The 24,564-nt window shown below is 45.2% G+C and overlaps 2 protein-coding genes across 4 annotated transcripts in view; one reads left to right on the plus strand and one right to left on the minus strand.

Annotated features, from left to right (window-relative positions):
• Positions 1 to 10,200, minus strand: part of AP4B1 (adaptor related protein complex 4 subunit beta 1) — a 52,485-nt gene extending 42,285 nt beyond the window's left edge. Inside the window, exon 1 of one of the 2 annotated variants that reach the window (XM_040423908.1) lies at positions 10,140 to 10,200. The gene's annotated coding sequence lies outside the window, so the exon portion shown is untranslated. Of the gene's footprint in view, positions 1 to 1,156; positions 1,262 to 10,139 lie in introns of those variants that run through there. The other variant, XM_040423909.1, reaches the window with a different exon arrangement.
• Positions 10,201 to 10,214: 14 nt separating this feature from the next.
• DCLRE1B (DNA cross-link repair 1B) lies at positions 10,215 to 23,694 on the plus strand. Of its 2 annotated transcripts, none has more exons than XM_040423911.1 (5): positions 10,215 to 10,329; positions 12,135 to 12,338; positions 14,514 to 14,679; positions 20,183 to 20,362; positions 21,954 to 23,694. In XM_040423911.1, the coding sequence occupies exons 2-5, from the start codon at positions 12,150 to 12,152 to the stop codon at positions 23,018 to 23,020; spliced, it is 1,602 nt and encodes a 533-aa protein (XP_040279845.1). In that variant the 5' UTR covers positions 10,215 to 10,329; positions 12,135 to 12,149; the 3' UTR covers positions 23,021 to 23,694. The 2 variants fall into 2 exon arrangements, with proteins under 2 accessions (XP_040279845.1, XP_040279844.1); XM_040423910.1 differs by lacking the exon at positions 10,215 to 10,329 and adding an exon at positions 10,377 to 10,514.
• The last annotated feature ends 870 nt before the right edge of the window (positions 23,695 to 24,564 follow it).

Consider the following 24,564-nt stretch of genomic DNA (forward strand, 5'->3'; position numbering starts at 1 on the left):
AAATAGGACATGTTCTATTTTTTGTGATCCGGAGGCAAGGACCGAAATCCCACAGAAGCGTTTTGTAGTGCTTCCGATCCATGCCTCCGCACCACTCCGTATCTTGAGGATTGCAGACCCATTCAATACGGCCGTGGAGCTCATTCACAAGGTCAATGTTTGGTCAGTGATTGTAAGTGAAGTGGAGGCTCCACAGACATAAGGCCTAACGGAAAGACCTGCGCCTGTTCTGTATTTAGAGCCGCACCTGGTTTTGGCTCAAAATCACTGATGGAAATCACTGACCAAACACTGTATGAAAGCAGTATGTCTGTATGTGTTTTGCGGACCGCACATCGCCGGCACTCTCATAGAAAATGCCTTTTTTTGCAATTGCGGACAAAAATAGGACATGTTCTATTTTTTTGCGGAACTGAAGTACGGATCCGCAAATGCGTATGCGGACAGCGCTTTCCGGCCCCATTGAAAATGAATGGGTCTGCACCTGTTCCGCAAAATGGACCCATTTTGCGGACGTGTAATTGGACCCTAAGGGCTCATTGACAAGTCAATGTTCTACGTACGTGTGCTGTACGAGTTCTCCACGGACAGAACACGTACCCATTCATTTGAATGGGTGTATTCACACATCCATGTTTTAGCACGGTCCGTGGGTCCGTGTTTTTAGCACGGAAGCATGCTCTATTTTGTCTATTTCACGGATCCATCATGCCCATTATAGTCTATGCATTAGCATTGGAGTGTATGAGAAATACACTACAGCACTGTCCGGCCGTGTGACACAATTTTATGGCGCAGGGACGTTTTTTTGCCTTTTACGCCAGTTGAACATGACAGGGGAGGAGGGAAGCCGATGATGGGACTCCAGCCACTTGTAATTTACTTACATTTGCACCTGGAAACTACACCAGCCAGGGTTTTTACTCCAGATACACGCACTGGCACAGATGCACCAATTTTAAATGCCTGGTCACCGATGTAAATTTACGTTGGGCAGTTAGGAAAGGGTTAAAGGATGATATTGCAAACCAAAGCTATTTCTTTCTTTTTTTTGTTGTTTTTTTAACTTCCTGGCCACACAAAAATATAACAAAAAAATATTTAACCCAGAAAACCCATCTAAACACTACCCCTGTATCCTGTAGAAGTACTATACCTGCAGATACTCAGACAACCGATCCTGGCAAAGTGGGAGTGGCCTTTTCATGGGGCGTGTCTAAGCGAGGAGCACGCCTCGTCATAAATGAGACAGCAGTACAGAGGAAGAAACCAGGGTAGATTTGATTTAAATCAAACTGATTTAAATCTCGATTTAAAGGGGTTGTCCGGGTTCAGAGCTGAATCCGGACATACCCTTATTTTCACCCAGGCAGCCCCCCTGAGGCTAGCATCGGAGCATCTCATGCACTCCCTTGCCCTGCGCTAAATCTTTTGTTTTCAATAACACACTGCCGGGCGGTAACTTCCGCCCGGCAGTGTGTTCGGTGACGTCACCGCCTCTGAGGGGCGGGCTTTAGCTCTGCCCTAGCTGTTTTACTGGCTAGGGCAGAGCAAAATCCCGCCCATCAGTGCCGATGACGTCACCGGGGTTCCTAGCAGCCCCATGGACGGCCCAGGTACGTCACCGGAACTCCAAAAAATGCCTTTGCCCTGCGCAATTTAGCGCAGGGCAAAGGAGAGCATCGGAGCATGAACTGCTCCGATGCTCATGTCAGGGGGGCTGCCGGGGTGAAAATGAAGGTATGTTCGGGTTCAGCTCTGAACCCGGACAACCCCTTTAAATCACGATTTAAATCGCTGGTCAGTAAGGCTTGATTTAAATCATAGTTTTCTACACAAAGACTAATTCTTGCTGGTATAACTTATAATATGCAAGTAGATGAAGATTTTTAGAATACCTTTTCATATTAGGTTGATTCTGCATTCATAGGTTTGTAGAAGTTAGGATTAAGGTATTTTTCTCAACTCTGTTCATGTTATAACATTTTGCTCTGAAGAAGAGGCATGTGATCTCTGCTGAGTCAAATTCAGCTTTGAGAACTGCAAAAGTAAACCGAGCATCTGTGATAATAACTTGTAGGCAGAGAAACTTGTAGGCACATATTATATTGTGTGTAGTCTCGATTCAACCTTAGCTTCATTAGACCTTATTTTAAGTTGGGTCATATCCTTCAGCCCTTTATTTAGGGTGTCAATCTGGGCTACCTGAGTTTATGATGTCTTCTATTTTACAGCGTTCCCCCTCCCTCCTCCTTCTTCCCTTCTTCCTCTGCTCTCTCCTTATGTGCCCTGACATCTTGTGTGGGGCGTTCATAAACACTGTTTGGTATGTATCATCCCTACAACTTGATATATACCTATCCAGCAGTTTGTCCTTTTAATTTGCCATTAAATATCCTAGGTAGCGCCTCCTGTGACTATACGGAGTGACGCACCTCCATTAGGCTATTTTAGCCGTGATACAAGGTTACTAGTGGCGAGTGGAACTTGCCCATCCCCACATCGCTAGTAGCATACCTTGGCATCCGCCCCCCACCCCTCCCCTATACTGTCTGACCTATCAGACACCAAGGAGATACGGCCACAATAGAAGGGATGGTTTCTCCGCCGCACCCGATCATGTGACTCCTGATAGTGACGCAACGGTATACGTCATGCGTCACGTGATTGATCATGTTCTGCGGGGGGGAGGGGCCTATGCGACGCGCAAGGTTTAAAAAGGACGCCAGCGCTAGTCACCCGCTCCCACTGCCATACGCAGGAGAGGTGAGGACCGAGGACGCAGGTTAACTACTCTGGCAAGCTAAGTATATACGGATGTACTGTATGGATTGTCTTATTAACTGCCATAACCTATGACTTAGGCTACAACAAGCATACACTGTCTTGTTGTTGTTTGCCTGCGTTCCTGGCACTATTTTGGTCCCCTGATGATCTGGCATCCGTCAGTGAAACGCGTAGGGACGTTTTTCTATTTATTACTATTACTTTTTTCTCTTGTCTGCCTGCCCTAGCGAGTGACTGGTCTTTCATTGCTTCTGACGAAGCTGGGCAGTCAACGGATAGGTCTGAGGGCCATCTAGGGGCAGTCACAGAGGGTTCTGTTTAAAGTTAGGATACAGGGACGTATTGAGGGGAAGAGACCCAGCATCTGTCTCCCTCGCATATTCTATCCCTGTTTTTTCCTAACTCACCCTCTGAGTGAGCCAGTGTACACACCGCCTGGCTTATATATATTTTTTCTCCCTACCAGTCCATCTTTGGTTGGCAGATGTTTTGTTACCTCCTAGTGAGGCGTTGTGCAAATTTTTCACCGTTTGGCCTAGTATTTTAAATGGTATTAATAAAATATACATTTTAAGGTACTCCAATACTCAATTTATTCAGAATCTTTATTTTGGGCGCCATATATATTTATTTCGTTTGACCAGCTTTCACTTAGGTTGTGTTCATCCATAGGCAGAGAAACTGCCCAATAATCTTACAAAAACCTCTTGAAGAGCATGACATTGTGATTGGACAAAGGGGGGAAGTAACTCTCCTTAGGGAGAGAGCACCTTAATCAGCGTGAGGAGACTTGTAGGCCATACATGCTCCTCTGGAATTCTGGGAGGGAAGAAATGCAAATGAGCTCTTAACAAGCTCCGCCTCTAATGCCACCAGATGTAAGGCAGCTATCCTATAAGTCAATGTTCAGCTCTTAAAATAAGCCTTCAGACATGACTTCGATATTAACCACCTCAGCCCCCAGTGCTTAAACACCCTGAAAGACCAGGCCACTTTTTACACTTCTGACCTACACTACTTTCACCATTTATTGCTCGGTCATGCAACTTACCACCCAAATGAATTTTACCTCCTTTTCTTCTCACTAATAGAGCTTTCATTTGGTGGTATTTCATTGCTGCTGACATTTTTACTTTTTTTGTTATTAATCGAAATTTAACGATTTTTTTGCAAAAAAATGACATTTTTCACTTTCAGTTGTAAAATTTTGCAAAAAAAATGACATCCATATATAAATTTTGCTCTAAATTTATTGTTCTACATGTCTTTGATAAAAAAAAAATGTTTGGGTAAAAAAAAAATGGTTTGGGTAAAAGTTATAGCGTTTACAAACTATGGTACAAAAATGTGAATTTCCGCTTTTTGAAGCAGCTCTGACTTTCTGAGCACCTGTCATGTTTCCTGAGGTTCTACAATGCCCAGACAGTACAAACACCCCACAAATGACCCCATTTCGGAAAGTACACACCCTAAGGTATTCGCTGATGGGCATAGTGAGTTCATAGAACTTTTTATTTTTTGTCACAAGTTAGCGGAAAATGATGATTTTTTATTTTTATTTTTTTTTTCTTACAAAGTCTCATATTCCACTAACTTGTGACAAAAAATAAAAACTTCCATGAACTCACTATGCCCATCACGAAATACCTTGGGGTCTCTTCTTTCCAAAATGGGGTCACTTGTGGGGTAGTTATACTGCCCTGGCATTCTAGGGGCCCAAATGTGTGGTAAGGAGTTTGAAATCAAATTCTGTAAAAACTGACCAGTGAAATCCGAAAGGTGCTCTTTGGAATGTGGGCCCCTTTGCCCACCTAGGCTGCAAAAAAGTGTCACACATCTGGTATCTCCGTATTCAGTAGAAGTTGGGGAATGTGTTTTGGGGTGTCATTTTACATATACCCATGCTGGGTGAGATAAATATCTTGGTCAAATGCCAACTTTGTATAAAAAAATGGGAAAAGTTGTCTTTTGCCAAGATATTTCTCTCACCCAGCATGGGTATATGTAAAATGACACCCCAAAACACATTCCCCAACTTCTCCTAAATACGGAGATACCAGATGTGTGACACTTTTTTGCAGCCTAGGTGGGCAAAGGGGCCCATATTCCAAAGAGCACCTTTCGGATTTCACTCGTCATTTTTTACAGAATTTGATTTCAAACTCCTTACCACACATTTGGGCCCCTAGAATGCCAGGGCAGTATAACTACCCCACAAGTGACCCCATTTTGGAAAGAAGAGACCCCAAGGTATTCGCTGATGGGCATAGTGAGTTCATGGAAGTTTTTATTTTTTGTCAAAAGTTAGTGGAATATGAGACTTTGTATGAAAAAAAAAAAAAAAAAAAAAATCATCATTTTCCACTAACTTGTGACAAAAAATAAAAAATTCTAGGAACTCGCCATGCCCCTCACGGAATACCTTGGGGTGTCTTCTTTCCAAAATGGGGTCACTTGTGGGGTAGTTATACTGCCCTGGCATTTTCCAGGGGCCCTAATGTGTGGTAAGTAGGTAAATGACCAGTGAAATCCGAAAGGTGCTCTTTGGAATATGGGCCCCTTTGCCCACCTAGGCTGCAAAAAAGTGTCACACATCTGGTATCTCCGTACTCGGGAGAAGTTGGGGAATGTGTTTTGGGGTGTCTTTTTACATATACCCATGCTGGGTGAGAGAAATATCTTGGCAAAAGACAACTTTTCCCATTTTTTTATACAAAGTTGGCATTTGACCAAGATATTTCTCTCACCCAGCATGGGTATATGTAAAATGACACCCCAAAACACATTCCCCACCTTCTCCTGAGTACGGAGATACCAGATGTGTGACACTTTTTTGCAGCCTAGGTGGGCAAAGGGGCCCATATTCCAAAGAGCACCTTTCGGATTTCACTCGTCATTTTTTACAGAATTTGATTTCAAACTCCTTACCACACATTTGGGCCCCTAAAATACCAGGGCATTATACCTACCCCACAAGTGACCCCATTTTGGAAAGAATAGACCCCAAGGTATTCGCTGATGGGCATAGTGAGTTCATGGAAGTTTTTATTTTTTGTCACAAGTTAGTGGAATATGAGACTTTGTATGAAAAAAAAAAAAAAAAAAAAATCATCATTTTCCACTAACTTGTGACAAAAAATAAAAAATTCTAGGAACTCGCCATGCCCCTCACGGAATACCTTGGGGTGTCTTCTTTCCAAAATGGGGTCACTTGTGGGGTAGTTATACTGCCCTGGCATTTTCCAGGGGCCCTAATGTGTGGTAAGTAGGTAAATGACCAGTGAAATCAGAAAGGTGCTCTTTGGAATATGGGCCCCTTTGCCCACCTAGGCTGCAAAAAAGTGTCACACATCTGGTATCTCCGTACTCGGGAGAAGTTGGGGAATGTGTTTTGGGGTGTCTTTTTACATATACCCATGCTGGGTGAGAGAAATATCTTGGCAAAAGACAACTTTTCCCATTTTTTTATACAAAGTTGGCATTTGACCAAGATATTTATCTCACCCAGCATGGGTATATGTAAAATGACACCCCAAAACACATTCCCCAACTTCTCCTGAGTACGGCGATACCAGATGTGTGACACTTTTTTGCAGCCTAGATGCGCAAAGGGGCCCAAATTCCTTTTAGGAGGGCATTTTTAGACATTTGGATACCAGACTTCTTCTCACGCTTTGGGGCCCCTAGAATGCCAGGGCAGTATAAATACCCCACATGTGACCCCATTTTGGAAAGAAGACACCCCAAGGTATTCAATGAGGGGCATGGCGAGTTCATAGAAATTTTTTTTTTTTGGCACAAGTTAGCGGAAATTGATATTTTTTATTTTTTTCTCACAAAGTCTCCCGTTCCGCTAACTTGGGACAAAAATTTCAATCTTTCATGGACTCAATATGCCCCTCACTGAATACCTGGGGGTGTCTTCTTTCCGAAATGGGGTCACATGTGGGGTATTTATACTGCCCTGGCATTCTAGGGGCCCTAAAGCGTGAGAAGAAGTCTGGAATATAAATGTCTAAAAAATTTTACGCATTTGGATTCCGTGAGGGGTATGGTGAGTTCATGTCAAATTTTATTTTTTGTCACAAGTTAGTGGAATATGAGACTTTGTAAGAAAAAAAAATAATAATTCCGCTAACTTGGGCCAAAAAAATGTCTGAATGGAGCCTTACAGGGGGGTGATCAATGACAGGGGGGTGATCAATGACAGGGGGGGTGATCAATGACAGGGGGGGTGATCAATGACAGGGGGGGGTGATCAATGACAGGGGGGGTGATCAATGACAGGGGTGGTGATCAATGACAGGGGGGTGATCAGGGAGTCTATATGGGGTGATAACCACAGTCATTGATCACGCCCGTGTAAGGCTTCATTCAGACGTCCGGATGCGTTTTGCGGATCCGATCCATCTATCAGTGGATCCGTAAAAATCATGCGGACGTCTGAATGGAGCTTTACAGGGGGGTGATCAATGACAGGGGGGTAATCAATGACAGGGGGGTGATCAGGGAGTCTATATGGGGTGATCACCACAGTCATTGATCATGCCCCTGTAAGGCTTCATTCAGACGTCCGGATGCGTTTTGCGGATCCGATCCATCTATCAGTGGATCCGTAAAAATCATGCGGACATCTGAATGGAGCTTTACAGGGGGGTGATCAATGACAGGGGGGTAATCAATGACAGGGGGGTGATCAGGGAGTCTATATGGGGTGATCACCACAGTCATTGATCATGCCCCTGTAAGGCTTCATTCAGACGTCCGGATGCGTTTTGCGGATCCGATCCATCTATCAGTGGATCCGTAAAAATCATGCGGACGTCTGAATGGAGCTTTACAGGGGGGTGATCAATGACAGGGGGGTAATCAATGATAGGGGGGTGATCAGGGAGTCTATATGGGGTGATCACCACAGTCATTGATCATGCCCCTGTAAGGCTTCATTCAGACGTCCGGATGCGTTTTGCGGATCCGATCCATCTATCAGTGGATCCGTAAAAATCATGCGGACATCTGAATGGAGCTTTACAGGGGGGTGATCAATGACAGGGGGGTAATCAATGACAGGGGGGTGATCAGGGAGTCTATATGGGGTGATCACCACAGTCATTGATCATGCCCCTGTAAGGCTTCATTCAGACGTCCGGATGCGTTTTGCGGATCCGATCCATCTATCAGTGGATCCGTAAAAATCATGCGGACGTCTGAATGGAGCTTTACAGGGGGGTAATCAATGACAGGGGGGTGATCAATGACAGGGGGGTGATCAGGGAGTCTATATGGGGTGATAACCACAGTCATTGATCATGCCCCTGTAAGGCTTCATTCAGACGTCCGGATGCGTTTTGCGGATCCGATCCATCTATCAGTGGATCCGTAAAAATCATGCGGACATCTGAATGGAGCTTTACAGGGGGGTGATCAGGGAGTCTATATGGGGTGATCACCACAGTCATTGATCATGCCCCTGTAAGGCTTCATTCAGACGTCCGGATGCGTTTTGCGGATCCGATCCATCTATCAGTGGATCCGTAAAAATCATGCGGACGTCTGAATGGAGCTTTACAGGGGGGTAATCAATGACAGGGGGGTGATCAATGACAGGGGGGTGATCAGGGAGTCTATATGGGGTGATAACCACAGTCATTGATCACGCCCCTGTAAGGCTTCATTCAGACGTCCGGATGCGTTTTGCGGATCCGATCCATCTATCAGTGGATCCGTAAAAATCATGCGGACATCTGAATGGAGCTTTACAGGGGGTTGATCAATGACAGGGGGGTAATCAATGACAGGGGGGTGATCAGGGAGTCTATATGGGGTGATCAGGGGTGATCAGGGGCTAATAAGGGGTTAATAAGTGACGGGGGGGGGGGGTAGTGTAGTGTAGTGGTGCTTGGTGGGACTTTACTGAGCTACCTGTGTCCTCTGGTGGTCGATCCAAACAAATGGGACCACCAGAGGACCAGGTAGCAGGTATATTAGACGCTGTTATCAAAACAGCGTCTAATATACCTGTTAGGGGTTAAAAAAAACACATCTCCAGCCTGCCAGCGAACGATCGCCGCTGGCAGGCTGGAGATCAACTCTCTTACCTTCCGTTCCTGTGAGCGCGCGCGCCTGTGTGCGCGCGTTCACAGGAAATCTCGCGTCTCGCGAGAGGACGCGTATATGCGTCCAGGAGGAATGAATCAACCACCTCCAGGACGCGTCTGTGCGTACAGCGGTCCGGAGGTGGTTAAATAAGCCAGCACCTCATCTGCAGACAGCTGTTTCGGACACAGACCTCTCACCCAGTTAAGCCAGTACTCTCTGCTCTGCACTGATGAAGGGCAATCACCCCGAAACAGCTGTCTGCAGATGAGGTGCTGGCTTATTTAATATCCAAAACACATCAAAACGCATTGCACCCGTGCGGGAAAAAACGGAACAACTGAACGCAATCGCAGACAAAACTGACTGAACTTCCTTGCAAAATGGATCTTCTATCTTCATTCAGCAGGACCTGCACTGACGTCACCACGTGGTGAGCGCTATGATGTCAGCACAGGACCTGCAGGAAGAAGAAAGAAGACGATAACAGCTGTGCGATCAAGTGGATGAGGTAAATTATGTTTTTATTATTTTTTAACCCTTAGACATTTTACTAAGCATTCTGTATTCAGAATGCTATTATTTTCCTTTATAACCATGTTATAAGGGAAAATAATAAAATCTACAGAACACCGAACCCAAACCTGAACTTCTGTGAAGAAGTCCGGGTTCGGGTCTAGGTACCACATTCAGTTTTTTTATCACATACGTGCAAAACGCATTTAAACGCTTTGCACTCGCGCGGAAAAAACTGAACAATGCAATCGCAGACAAAACGGACTGAAATTGCATGCACACTCGCGCGGGTTTCCCATGACACCCCGTGTGCAAGTGGCTTTAGGGGTGTTGGGACGGTGGACAAGGGATCTAAGTTTCTCCTAGGCGCCCATACATTCTAGCCACAACCCCAAGGGCTCTCCCAAGTTGACATCTCTACACTGTCATTTCAATGCTACGTGTGAACAGAGCCTTCTAATGCGATTGCACTAAAACCTGCAGATAAAACTTTCGATACATTTGTACTACTTTACGTATTTCTGTTTGGCTTCCCGTGTGGAACAGAAGGGGTGTTCTTTCCGCCATAATGACTAAAGAACTGAACCCATTCCACAGTATAGAAATTGTCCCTTAAAGAGTTAACACTTGGCGGAAACAGCCGACCAGTAAGCCCCGCCCTGCCCACCTCACAGAGGGGGGAAAAAGGAAGAAACACGGAAATGGGTTGAAATAGCAGCAGAAAGAGACGTTCTTCTTACCGAGGATGGGCAATCTACCGGCATAGTCTTAACACTTCCGGGTTGGTAAGACAGAAGCAGCAGAACACTGCAAACATTGATCCAGAGCGGGACTGCGCATGCGTGAAGAATTTCTCGCGCGGGCTATGAGCAGAGCTATGGCTTGAAACTTCTCCACACCTCTGAGGGCGGCAGGCTGCACGGTACCCAGGTATCTCTTATTACTAGCGACCTGTGTCCAAACGTATTCACAAAGTGCATGTAACCAATCAGATGGCAGCTGTTTAGAGAGTTAGAACATGAAAGGCGAGACCTGATTGGTTGCTGGCACTATTAGGCATCAGGGACTGTATGAAGTCACATGACTTTACTGTTCCTGTGGCTTCTACTATAAGGGTAAGTTCACACCTCTCTGATTTACATATTGCATATGCATCAATTATTTACTACAGAACTGTGAGGCTGACGCTCAAATAATGGGCGACGGATGCGCCCAAGGGTGATCCCCTTGGTGCCAATCGTGTCCCCGCCACGTTAACAGGGCCAGGCAGTATAGATATAACTGCTCCTGATCATCAGCCCTGTACTGCACATGCGCCAAATGCACTGCCTGCCCTGTCAAAGTGGTGGGGGCGTGGCCGGCAGGAAAAGGAGCGGAGCCTCTGGGTGCAATAGCCACGCCCTCGCTGCACCAAGGGGCTCCTTAACATAGAATACAAAGTGTCATTCTCTGAATACTGGAATGAGCGGAGAAGCACCCATCTATACAGGGGGAAGGTGTGTGGTGACAGGTTCCCTTTAAATGCAGTTCTGCACCAGAAATCCAAGGCCTTTGTGCTGGATATTTTTTCCATAACCCCCGTTGTAGTGAATGGGAGCAACGCAGACTGGGTAGCACCGTCAGCTGTGCGGTTTCTGTAACTCGGGAATTGCCCATACACTATAATGAGAGAGTCTGACCACCGGGACCCGCACAGATCTGAGGTGGAGCAGCATTGCTCTAGTAATGACGCCATCCAAGCTGCGGCCAGCCCCATGATCCTAAAGAAATGCCCTGTCCTACCCATGTGTAATCCATCCTTTATAAGCTGGGAACACACATCACTAGTGTTGAGCGAACTTGTGTTTTAAGTTCGGCGTCCAAAGTTCGGGTTATCAAAAAATCCTGTTCTGGATTCCTCTTCCACGGACCATAATGGAATTCGGAATCTATGACTGGATTCTTTGATAGACCGAACATTGGACGCCTTAAACACAAGTTAGCTAAACACTACATATGACCTTTTTTCTTCTTTTTTTTTTTATTAAAGCCAGAAATGGATCCTTTATATATTTCCCCTCGCACTGTGACATCCTAATAGCAGGAGTCTGCAAAAATGCTTGTACATGCCCTCCTAATCCCCCGCCTAGACTACTGCAACATCCTCCTCTGTGGCCTCCCATCATCCTCAACCCTGCTGCCCAACTAATCCACCTCTCCCCCATACTCCAAAACACATACAAAGCCACCCACGACCTGTCCCCTCCATACTCTCCTCCTTCCACAATCGTCTCCATCCCCCATACTCGGGAACTCTCTTCCCCAACATATCAGACTCTCACCTACAGTGGAATCCTTCAGAAGAAACCTGAAACCCACCTCATTAGACAAGCCTACAACCAGTGCCCCTGCTGCTGCCATACCCCCCGTATGACCAGCTTTACCGTCACCTACTGTAGATTGTGGGCCCTTGCTCCTTCTGTACTAGTTTGTATTATGTCTGTATACCCCATGGCTCGAATGGTGCCATAATAATAGAGCATATTAATCAGTTGTCCAGTTGGGATTACACCTTTAAGATAAATTACGACTCGGGCATAATTGGGGAGGTTTTTCACAATGCCGGTAGTAACCAGTCAAGTAAAAAAAATGATTGGTTTACAGATCAAAAGGATTTGGGGTTGGAATGTGCTGGTGAAGCTGAATATGCTTGGTATTAATAGGACTATAACATGTCTATTGTCTATCTGTTCCAGAGCGTTGGTAGCATAATGAATGGGACGCTTCTTCCAAACACGCCCATCGCCGTGGATTTCTGGCAGATCCGAAAATGCAGTCACGTCCGGCTCTTTTTTCTCTCTCACATGCATAGTGACCATACGATGGGTTTGTCTTCCACATGGAAAAATCCACTCTACTGTTCACCGGTCACAGCCAAGGTCCTTAAACATAAGTTACAGGTATTGGATTGACATGTTCTAGAAATAAAGGGGTATTCCAGTCCTCAGGATAGGTCATGGATTTCAGGATGGTGGGGGTCAACCCCAGCCGATCAGCTCGTGCGAGCACTGCATCCTCTACATTGTAGTGGTGCAGGGTAATTACAGCTTTTCATCTCATTCACTGCAAACGGCTGATCGGTGGGGTAAGAATTATCAGCCTGGAGTCCCAGGATCATCTCATGATGTAACATGTTTAAAAAGGTTTTCCAACATTTTTATACTGATGACCTATCCTCAGGATAGGTCATCAGTATCTGATCGGTTAGAGTCCAACATCCGGAACCCCCGCCAATCCGCTGTTTTGAGAGCGCTGCTGCCTTCTTACAGCTCACCAAGCCCCAGCGCTGTACATTGTATGGCGGCTGCGCTTAGTATTGCACTCAGCCCCATTCACTTCTATGGGGCTGAGCTGCTCCTAGGCCACGTGAACAATGAACGAGACGTCACTGGCCTAGGAAAAGCTGAGAGAAAACCGTGGCGCTCACAGGCTACCTTCTCAAACAGCTGATCGGCCGGGGTTCCCGGCTGTCGGACCTCCACTGATCAGATACTGATGACCTATCCTGAGGATAAGGCTACTTTCACACTGGCGTTTCTGTGTCCGCTTGTGAGATCCGTTTCAGGGCTCTCCCAAGCGGCCCAAAACGGATCAGTTCAGCCCCAATGCATTCTGAATGGATAAGGATCCGTTCAGAATGCATCAGTTTGCCTCCATTCAGCTTCCATTCCGCTCTGGAGGCGGACACCAAAATACTGCTTGCAGCGTTTTGATGTCCACCTGACGATGCGGAGCCAAACGGATCCGTCCTGACTTACAATGTAAGTCAATGGGGACGGATCCGTTTTCACTGACACAATTTAGTGCAATTGAAAACGTATCCGTCCCCCATTGACTTTCAGTGTAAGTCAAAACGGATCTGTTTGCATTATCAATCGTTTGCATTATAGGTGCGGATCCGTCTGTGCAGATACCAGACGGATCCGCACCTAACGCAGGTGTGAAAGTAGCCAAAGCCATCAGTAATGTTGAGCACAGCGAGCTTCCGATGCTTCATCCAAAGTCGCTTCGTTCAAAACTTCGGAATAATCCTGTACAGAGATTCGAATTGGAATGTATAGGCTCCGATGAGCCAAAGTTGCGCGTGACTTCGTTGAATAACTTCAGTAATTGATTTTTAAAGCGGAAAACCACTTTAAAACTCTGCTTCGTTTCCTATTAGTACCTCGGAACCAAAGCCGAGTTCTGTTTTAAGTTTTAGAGTAGTTTTCCACTTTAAAAATCAATTACTGAAGTTATTCAACGAAGTCACGCGAAACTTCGTGAATAACTGACTTTGGCTCATCGGAGCCCAAACATTCTAATGCTGTACGGAGACTAATCTCCGTACAGTATTCTGAAGTTTTGAATGAAGCGACTTTCAATGAAGCATCCGGTACCATTTGGAACCGAACCCGAGTTCGGGAAATGTTTTTTTACAGTAGAAATTGATTAAGAAGTTATTGTGCGAAGTCTCGCGACTTCTGCTCATAGGAGCCAATTCATTCTAATACTGTACGGAGCGCTCGCTCCATAGAGTATTCCAAGTATTATGCAAATCGACTTCGGATGTTTCATCCGAAGTCGATTCGCTCATCCCTACTAGGCATCAGTATGAAAGTCTCAGAAAACCCCTTTTAAGTTGTGACACAGGCACTTTATACATTAGCCTTTCGAAGATGCCCACAGAGGGTCATACAGTGGACCCTTGCGCCGAGTCCACATGGAGTCTGCAGCGGAATACAGTACCGGGCACATGGATAAGATTTTAACAAATCTCATCCACTTGCATCCACTTGCTGCCTACGGTGCAGATATTTTTTATATATATTTTTTTTTTTTAAACCACCACATGGCATTGTCTGCTGCTGATGTCCACCCTTTAATGTAGTGGGGTGAAATCTGCAGTGATCCTGCAAGATCCTCATGTTTAACATGCGGATTGAGGCTGCGTGTATGAGAGATTCTGAAATATCCATATCTCCCATAGACCATGCACATTTACCAGGTATGGATGCTTCTACCCTGGAAGGTGTAGAATACTCTGAACATGTGATTGTATTTGTAGGCCTCACCAATAATCTGTTTTCACTTAGGTAAAGAGTAAATGGATCAATCCATTGGAAGTTGGAGTATGCCACATGCTGCCTTTGGATGACTGTGGGATTGAAAAAGTAGCTGTGACTCTAATAGATGCCAACCACTGCCCTGGTTCTGTCATGTTCCTGTTTGAGGGATATTTTGGTACTGTTCTGCATACAGGTAAATTCATGAGATTGTTTTCTTTAAAGGGAACCTGTCGTCAGGACTTGCCCTCCTTCCCAAACCATCACCCACCTGTTATCTATTACGGTGATAGGGCTACATTAAGGATTTTCAATCTTCTGGTCAATTTCCCCCTCGCCGCATGTCTCTTTAGGTGGTTTGTGACTGGTCTGTAGGACATCAATCAAGGCAGGGGGACTACCGAGCCTGACTCCTTGAGAGAGCAGCTCCACCTCCATGACTTCTTACTGGTATAAGAATGCATCGAAAATCCTTGTAAAGCTGTCACCATAACGGATAGAGGGGGCTAAATCCTGATGACAGCTTGGATTGTGGCTAAGGGCTCTTTCACACCTGCGTTGTTGTCTTCCGGCATAGAGTTCCGTCGTCGGGGCTCTATGCCGGAAGAATCCTGATCAGGATTATCCTAATGCATTCTGAATGGAGAGAAATCCGTTCAGGATGCATCAGGATGTCTTCAGTTCCGGAACGGAACGTTTTTTGGCCGGAGAAAATACCGCAGCATGCTGCGCTTTTTGCTCCGGCCAAAAATCCGGAACACTTGCCGCAAGGCCGGATCCGGAATTAATGCCCATTGAAAGGCATTGATCCGGATCCGGCCTTAAGCTAAACGTCGTTTCGGCGCATTGCCGCATCCGACATTTAGCTTTTTCAGAGTGGTTACCATGGCTGCCGGGACGCTAAAGTCCTGGCAGCCATGGTAAAGTGTAGTGGGGATCGGGGAGCAGTGTACTTACCGTCCGTGCGGCTCCCCGGGCGCTCCAGAGTGACGTCAGGGCGCCCCAAGCGCATGGATCATGTGATCACATGGATCACGTCATCCATGCGCATGGGGCGCTCTGACATCATTCTGGAGCGCCCGGGGAGCCGCACGGACTGTAAGTATACCGCTCCCCCGCTCCCCACTACTACTATGGCAACCAGGACTTTAATAGCGTCCTGGGTGCCATAGTAACACTGAACGCATTTGGAAGACGGTTCCGTCTTCAAATGCTTTCAGTACACTTGCGTTTTTCCGGATCCGGAGTGTAATTCCGGCAAGTGGAGTACACGCCGGATCCGGACAACGCAAGTGTGAAAGAGGCCTAAGGGTACTTTCACGCTAGCGTTTTTCTTTTCCGGTATTGAGTTCCGTCACAGGGGCTCAATTCCGGAAAAAAAACGGATCCTAATACATTCTGAATAGAGAGCATTCCGTGCAGGATGCATCAGTTCAGTCCCTCTTACGTTTTTTGGCCGGAGAAAATACCGCAGCATGCTGCTTTTTTCTCTCTAGCCAAAAATCCTGAACACTTGCCGGAATGCCGGATCTGGCATTAATTTCCATTGAAATGTATTAGTGCATTAAACTTGCCGCATTGACGGATCCGCGCATGCGAAGACCTTTAAATCTGTGGGGGAAAAAAATACCGGCTCTGTCTTTCCGGATGCCACCGGAGAGACGGATCCGTCTGACAAATGCCATCCGTTTGCGTCATTGCCGGATTCGGCAGGCAGTTCCGGCGTCGGAACTTGCGGCAGAGGATTCCGTCAGGAAGTGTGAAAGTACCCTAAACTCTTTTAAAAACTTGTCTCAAATTGCAAAATTAACTTCACAAAGGATGCATTATATCGTAGCAATAAATAGATGCGGAGTATGTGGATATATAAATGTCCCAGGCCCATATTCTTCAAGAGATTGTCCTGGATTACAGATTTTTTTTTTTTTTTTTTTTTATTCTTTTAGAAATAAAACTGTCCATGGATTGTGTGTGGGTGGATGAACTCAGCCTTATTCACTTGAATGTGGATGGGCTGCAATACCAGGCACAACCCATGAACAGGAGAGGCGCTGTTTCTGGAAACAAAAAGTCCCTTTTTTCATACTTTATAGAATCCCTGTTTGATATTTACAGTGAAATCTACAATATAGCTGTAATAAGCGAATGCAGCCTTACTTTCTATATGGTGCGTTATTTCAGAAGGGTTTCCCACAGTCGTCATATATCTCCTATTGACAGGATAGGTGATGTATGTATGGTCCCTAGACGTCCCCCTTTCACTGGAACATGGGTTGGGAGTTTCAATGGAGCAGCGGGGTATGAATATTCACCATTCTGCATTCAATGCTGTACTTGACTGGTTCTGCCAATTCTATAGACGTCAACATGACTTCCTATATGAAGGAACAGGGCACCTGCTCAGCCACCGCCCCATTCAGACTGCCACGACTTGGGAGCCCCATTCTAACGATCTGTGGCAGATAGGGTTGTTTCTATACCAAAATTTGGATTCTGTTTCGAGACCGTAAAAAAGTATTGCGAAACTCGATACCACGCAAAAAAAATAAAACGCCAAAAAAAGCCGCGTGCATTCCGCATTTTATAGAACGTCCGGCCCATAATAGAAAAGTCTGATCCTATTTTTTTGGGGGACAAGGTGACTAAAATGTCGAATCGCGCTGTTTTTATAAAAAAAAATTCTGTTACGGCGCTCACCGCATAGGACATTTTTTAAATATATTTTTATAGTTTGGACTTTTCATGACCTGTCACTTACCAGTAGGAGGAGCTCCCGGCCGGACGCAGACATCGCAGCTCGCAGGTAAGTATAATGGTTCTACAAATTGCTAAGTAACCATGGCAACCGGGATTGCAGTAGCGTCCTGGTTGCCATGGTTACCGATTGGAGCCCCAGCGATTAAACTGGGACTCCGATCGGTACACTCCGCTGCCACCAATGATAGGGGGGAGATTTTAATTAGGAGGGGGAGGGAGGGGAGAAGGCCCACTGGCCACCAATGAGTTAACTACAGGGGAGGGAGAGGGGCCGGCCGCACTGGCCACCAATGAGTTAACTACAGGGGAGGGGGGGGCCACTGGCCACCAATGAGTTAACTACAGGGGAGGGAGGGGGGGGGCGGCCACACTGGCCACCAATGTGTTAACTACGGGGGGGGGGGCTGCCAGTTCTTTTAGTATATTCTAACCTGAAGCGTCCCCATCACCATGGGAACGCCTCTGTGTTAGAATATACTGTCTGATTTGAGTTTCACGATGTAACTCAAATCCGACGGTATATTCTAACATAGAGGCGTTCCCATGGTGATGGGGACGCTTCAAGTTAAAATATACCATCGGATTGGAGAAAACTCCAATCCTATGGTATATTAACTCCTGACTTTACATTGAAAGTCAATGGGGACGGATCCGTTTGAAATTGCACCATATTGTGTCAACGTCAAACGGATCCATCCCCATTGACTTGCATTGTAATTCAGGACGGATCCGTTTGGCTCCGCACGGCCAGGCGGACACCAAAACGACTTTTTTTTTCATGTCCGTGGATCCTCCAAAAATCAAGGAAGACCCACGGACGAAAAAACGGTCACGGAAAAACGGAACCCCGTTTTGCGGACCGCAAAAAAATACGGTCGTGTGCATGAGGCCTTAGGGGCTAGAACCTGGGATCTTTTAATCCCTTGTCCTATTCACCCTGATAGAGCTATATTAGGGTGAATAGGATCTTGCACTCTCCCTGCTGCCCTGTGAATAGTACACACAGCAGCAGGGAGATTACCATGGCAGCCATGGCTTCAGTAGTGTCCTGGCTGCCATGGTAACCGATCGGAGCCCCAGGATTACACTGCTGGGGCTCTGATCGGAACTGCCACCAATGGGGAGGGGACCCTGTGGTCACTGCCACCAATGATTTTAATACTGGGGGGCGAACTGTGCCACCAATGATTTTAATACTGGGGAGGGGGGGGGGGGGGGGGGGGTCGGGCGTACTGCACCACCAATGATAATATAATTCACATTTAATACAGGAGGCGGCACCCGCCTCCGGGATTTGTATTAAACATTTACTTTAATTTGTGGCAAAAGTATAAAAAATTCGAAACCTGAAACAACCCTAGTAGCAGACCAGGTGGTTGGGGTCCCAGTGTTTTCTTTATTACTTAGTTTCTATACGGTCAGTCATTTAACTAAGGAGGTCATTTATCAAGCTCGTGTCAAGTAGAACTGGCTTAGTTGCCCATAGCATCCAATCAAATTCCACCTTTCATTTTGGACTTTTCCTTTGGAAAATTAAAGGAGGAATCTGATTGGTTGCTATGGGCAACTAAGGCAGTTCTACTTTACACCACTACGATAAATGACCGATTAAGGGTGCATACTCCCACCACAGTTATTATTGGGGATTTGTGACTATTTTTGCAATGCTGTAACTCTTTAATGCGCCTTTACAGGAGTATTCCTTTTGATATTTATGGCATATCGACAGGATATGGGATTGTCCACTCATCGGCTCGAAAGTCACATACAAGTCGATATCTATAAATAATGATTACCTGCTATTTATTTGCACCAGTGCTTGGTTTTGGGCAGCTTATTAGCTCATGTCCATTGGAGGGAGGTTGTGATCAGTGACTACAGTTTAGCTACAATTTCTACAGGGAGTCTGAACTGGTCTGAGACCCCCTCTCTCATCACTGGTTGAGCTCCTGGTCTGTCCGCCATCTTCCTGTAGTTCTGCCTCTTCTGATTGGTTGCTGTGTCTAAACACAAGTCTATCATTGTCAGCTTATGTGCGCAAGGATGAGATTTGCTCCTACTCCGCATCGTTTACACCACGTGTGGCCGTTCCCTTGTAGAGTACAGACTTCTATATGATCAGGGGGAAAAAGTCACAGGAAACTAATAAATGAACCTTAGCGCTCATGCACACAAACTTATTTTTTGTCTGTGTTTGTTCCTTTTATTTTTTATTTTTTTTGCGGCCAATAAGTGTGCATTCCATGTCCTATTACTGTCCGCATTACACAAGGATAGGACTGTTCTATTAGGGGCCGGCTGTTCTGAAAAAGGCGGGATGCACATGGCTGGTTTCCATGTTTTTTCAGACCGGAAAACAGTCGTGTGCATGAGCCCCCTAGTAAGGCAGCACCTGGAGGGTCACTTTAAAGGGGTTGTCTCGCTTCAGCAAATGGCATTTATCATGTATTCTAATGTGTTGTGATTGTCCATATTTCCTTCTCTGCTGGCTTAATTCATTTTTCCATCACATTATACACTGCTCGTTTCCATGGTTACGACCACCCTGCAATCCAGCAGTGGTGGTCGTGCTTGCACACTATAGGAAATGGTGTCAGCCTCTCTGGTATCCGGATTGTAGGAGCGCACATAGGCTAGTGCTTTTTCCTACAGTGTGCAAGCACGGCCACTGATGCTGGATTGCAAGGTGGTCGTAACCATGGAAACGAGCAGTGTATAATGTGATGGAAAAATGCATCCAGACAGCAAAGTAAGCAATATGGACAATCGCAATACGTTAGTAAGTGGCTTGTATTTAGTTCCTAATAAATGCTACTTGCTGAAGTGACGCAGCCCCTTTAACATCTACTAATGTGGAAAACTTGATCTAAAACTCTTTACAAATAGTCAGAGGTTTGTAGCAGGTGGCTTGTTCTTCAGGTGACCGTCTTCTTTCACTGTAGGTGATTTTCGATATGACCCCTGTATGCTCTCATGTCCTCCACTGAGAAACCTAAAGGTTGATGTTCTGTATTTGGACAACACAAATTGTGATCCTGAACAGAGCTTACCTTCTCGACAAGAAGCAACTGAGCAAATCGAGGAGTTAATAGAAAAGCACCCGTACCATAACATAGTGATTGGTAAGTTGTTCAGCCTCGCTGCTTACGCCTGTGGGTAATTTATCTGGATGGTATATTATTGTCAAACTTTGTTAGCTCAAGATGTGTGATTTTGTTAAGTTAGATTCTAAAGGGGTCATTTATCAAACTGGTGTAAAGTAGAAGTGGCTTAGTTGCCCATAGCGACCAATCAGATCCACCCTTCATTTTGGACGGCTCATTTGGAAAATAAAAGGTGGAATCTGATTGGTTGCTGTGGGCAACTAAACCAGTTCTACTTTACACCAGTTTGATAAATCTCCCCCTAAGTGTTTGACACATGGTGTATACCTTTTATGGAGCGCAGTAAGTGCAGCATTTACTCATTAAATGGAAGGAGTCATCAGGAAATTCCCTATTTAAACCAAGGCGGAAATGTATCATTCCCTCTGCCTTTATATTATTTATTTTTTGTGTGTAAAAACTTTTTAAATGACATTGCAATTTTTTTTTTAGTCACCACTGTCATTTTTACACCGCCCTCGCTATTTTTTACGCTGGCACATTCATCATTATTTGCAGCAGAAAGTGGTATAAATAGTGAGTGACATCTACAGCACCTCCAAGATGCTGTAGACTTCATTCTGGCGCATGGACTGCTGGTGGAGGCATGCAATTTATGACACGGACATCTAGATTAATCAGGGCCCAAGTTTTTATTACTTTTCCATGTCACTAACCATATTTAAAAGGGTTCTCCAGGATTTACATATTGACAACTTATCCTCTTGATAGGTTATCAATATGAGATCAGCTGTACGCAGAGACAGATGCGTTCTGTGAACACTTATTCCTCTTCCTAGGCCACGTAACACCACGTTCATTGGTCACATGGTAAAATACCAAGCACAGCCGCTATACAATGTACGACGCTGTGGCGCTCACAGCAGCACTTTGGCTTCTTCAAACAGCTGATCGCTGGGTGTCGGACCCCGGCAGTCTTATATTAATGACCTGTTCTGAGGATCGGTCAATAATATGTAAATCCTGGAGAACCCCTTTTTAAAAACAACTCCGAAAATCCTGCAGTTTTCAAAGTGCCCACTAATCCTGTTAATAGGTGCCACTTCTTTACTTATCCCTTTTCAGCAGTCATCTCATTATCAGAGTTGGGTAATATCTGTCATTGTAACCCTATCCATCTATCTATCTAAAACAAACTATCCACCATTTACGATTAGTGATGGTCACAACTTATCTGCTCCCTCTTGACCCCTGCACAGGTCACAAAGCATGCCTAGAAAACTCTCCTATGGAAATCAATGAGGTTGCCTCCTGTCCATTGTATGGCCCATGGTAGCTGCTGTAAAACTTATCTCTAAATGCTGTTAATGCATTGTTTTAAACCACATGGAGGAAGAAAAGATAATTTTATACAACAACCCACATGACTGGTATGGTGGCCCTTGTGGAGGTCCACCTAGTAAGGAAGTGCTATATATGCAGCATAGCTCTTCTCCATTCTGCCTTCTAGCAAAGAGCGATTTCTCATACAATATTGAAGCAAATGAATTTCTTTTTGATTATGTGTAACTTTTGATGTAGCTTACCTAGCGCTCTTTTAATATTGCAGGCCTGTACAGTATAGGAAAAGAATCTCTGTTGGTGGACTTGGCAAAAACGTTTCAGTCTTGGATTGTGGTAAGTCCCCAAAGACTGGAACTGCTCACTCTTCTAGAAACTGAAGATGTTTTTTCAGCATCTAACGTGGATGGCAGGATTCGTGTAGTGGAGCAGTCTGAAGTGAATTACTGTAACATGGAGAAATGGAATTCTTATCATCTAACCATAGCCATTCTTCCAACCAGCCGGAAAATAAAGGTCCGGCACAAAGATATCCACGTGGTTCCGTATTCTGACCACTCTTCGTACGACGAACTTATCGAATTTGTTTCTCGATTAAGACCCTCTTCCATTATCCCAGTCGTTAAAAAAAACCAATGCATATCTAATTTCATGTCCTATTTCAATCGATACTTGAGTTCTGAGAAAGCAAACCATCGCATAAAAATACCAGATTCTGTTAAATCACTTATGAGAAGTCAGAATGTATCTAGTCAAGTAGGCACGCTAAAGCTCAAAGTTTCTAGGACACAAATTCCTCGAGGAGTTGAGTTTGAGCCCATTGAAAATTTACAATGTATTGCCGACCTTAATGGGTCCAGTGACAACTTGGAGACATTAAAGTCAGCAAAGCAGAAGATTAACTTGAAAGAGGAAAGCAATGCTGACCATTGTAACGCGAGTCGACAATTTAGGAGAGCACCAGTACCACTGACGGAGTCAACTGTTCTTGTGGCTCACACAGAGGACAAGGCATTTACATCTCCAAATTCTACAATCTTCGAAATCTCTCAGAATGAGTTTGAGATGCCTTCAGCAATCTTATCCCCTAAAGACTCATCTATTTTATGTGAAGAGATAAGTCAAATTATTCATCTTAATGTGAGTGCCTCTACAGACCAAACATATAAAGCATTTTCTTACACAAAGAATGACCGTCTTTCAATTTTGCCCTGTAAGAGGCGGAAACAACTTGATTCAAGAAACTTTTATCTCCAAGTGGAAAGATATTTGAGAAGCAGCAGAGCATCCTCATGTAAGTACACTGCAGTAGCCCCAGGACCAGATACGAAGTAACTCTATCATAAATTAATGTGATGAAGTCCGTTCGGGTCAGGGGAGTCGTGGTTGGCCCAGGAAATGCAGCTGACACATGGACCATAGTCGAATGCACGAGCGCCTATTAACAGATTGCCCACCTTTCACATTGTATCGCCGAGCTACCCAACTGCTCCTCTCAACAACTGCGAAGGCTTGGACAGAACAATGGTGTTCGGAGGCATTCAGAGTAGAGGATCGTGAGTCTGTCTCGCCACTGTACCAAATAATAGTGTTGAATGCCAGAACGGAACGGGGAGATCGATTTGTTAAAAAAAAGAAGAAAAAAAAATCAGTGGACCAGTGGGAATTGTGACATGTAAGCCACGTTGATTTCCAAAACTGCTCACAGGTCCTCCTGAAACTATAACCGTATGCCCATACCCTTTTAAACTTCAGATCACCGGTCATGTTCTGAACAGATGAATTGTCTTTTTAACAGTTTGGAGAAGATTTTTGCACATTTTTATATTGTTGAATATTTTGTATCTGTGTTGGTCTGTGAATGTAAAATCCGTTTTTATGTAACAGTGGGTCGAGTTGTAAATACAGTAAGGCTCCTTTCACTTCAGATTCTCCTTTCCGTTCTCCGGCTCCGTTGAGGAGCAGGACAACTGAAAGGACAGATTCTGCAGATAACTGAGCGTAACGGAGCCTAAAGACCCCATAGACTATAATGGGGTCTGTTCGGTGTCCGCTCAGAACATGATTTTTGAGCGGAGACTAAAGACTAAAGTCCTGCATGCATACGCTCAGTTAGGTCTCAGTTATCTGCAGAATCCGTCCTTTCCGTTCTGCTCCTCAATGGAGTCGGAGAATGGAAAGGAGAAACGGTGATGTGAAAGGAGCCTAATGCAGGTGCTGCCACCTCCAGTACCAGCAAAATGGCTGAGATTTTAGCAAATCTAATGCACGCGCTTCTGAAAAAATTTGCAATGTGAATTGACCCATGGAGTAGATTGTAAATCTGCAGCATGTCGGTTTATGAGGCAGATCTCACTCTTTGCAATACAGAGAGTGAAATCGTTGAATTCAGCAACAAAATCAGGAATTACAGCACATATTCTGCAGAAGTTTGTGCTGTGGAGAATCTAAGTAGACCCATCCCGTGTGAACATACTCCATCAGAGCTGGGGACTATTCTGCCTGCTTCTGAAAAAAGCACTCTACTGTTTAAAGGGAATCTGTCTCCAACGATCGCCCTACCCAACGGATTGCATAGACACATAGCTGTGGTTCACCTGATAAAAGCTCTGTTTTTCTTTTGATGATCTGAGGCTCTATTCTCGAGTTATCTTGTTCTTTTTATTAATATGCAAATTAGGCCTTTGGTGCAACGAAGGTGTCACTGTTGCACCCAAGCTCCTCTCATTTCTGTGACCAGCCCCTCCCTGACTGCTTGAATGGACAGTGCAGTGACAAAGCAGTGCAGGGTGGTGATGCCTTTGGTGCACCAAAGGCCTACTTAGCCTGTTCAGAAAAAGGATAACTCTGGAACGGAGCCTCGGATTGACAAAAGGAAA

The sequence above is a fragment of the Bufo bufo genome, chromosome 3, assembly GCF_905171765.1.
Source record: "Bufo bufo chromosome 3, aBufBuf1.1, whole genome shotgun sequence".
Classification (NCBI taxonomy): Eukaryota; Metazoa; Chordata; class Amphibia; order Anura; family Bufonidae; genus Bufo; species Bufo bufo.

Bases quoted from the DNA above. Each gene is read 5' to 3' on its own strand.
- DCLRE1B (XM_040423910.1), top strand. From the start codon at position 10,470: ATGAAGTCACATGACTTTACTGTTCCTGTGGCTTCTACTATAAGG. The intron at 14,680-20,182 runs GTAAATTCATGA...CTTTCACTGTAG, and splicing joins TGGTACTGTTCTGCATACAG to GTGATTTTCGATATGACCCC. The intron at 20,363-21,953 runs GTAAGTTGTTCA...TTAATATTGCAG, and splicing joins GTACCATAACATAGTGATTG to GCCTGTACAGTATAGGAAAA.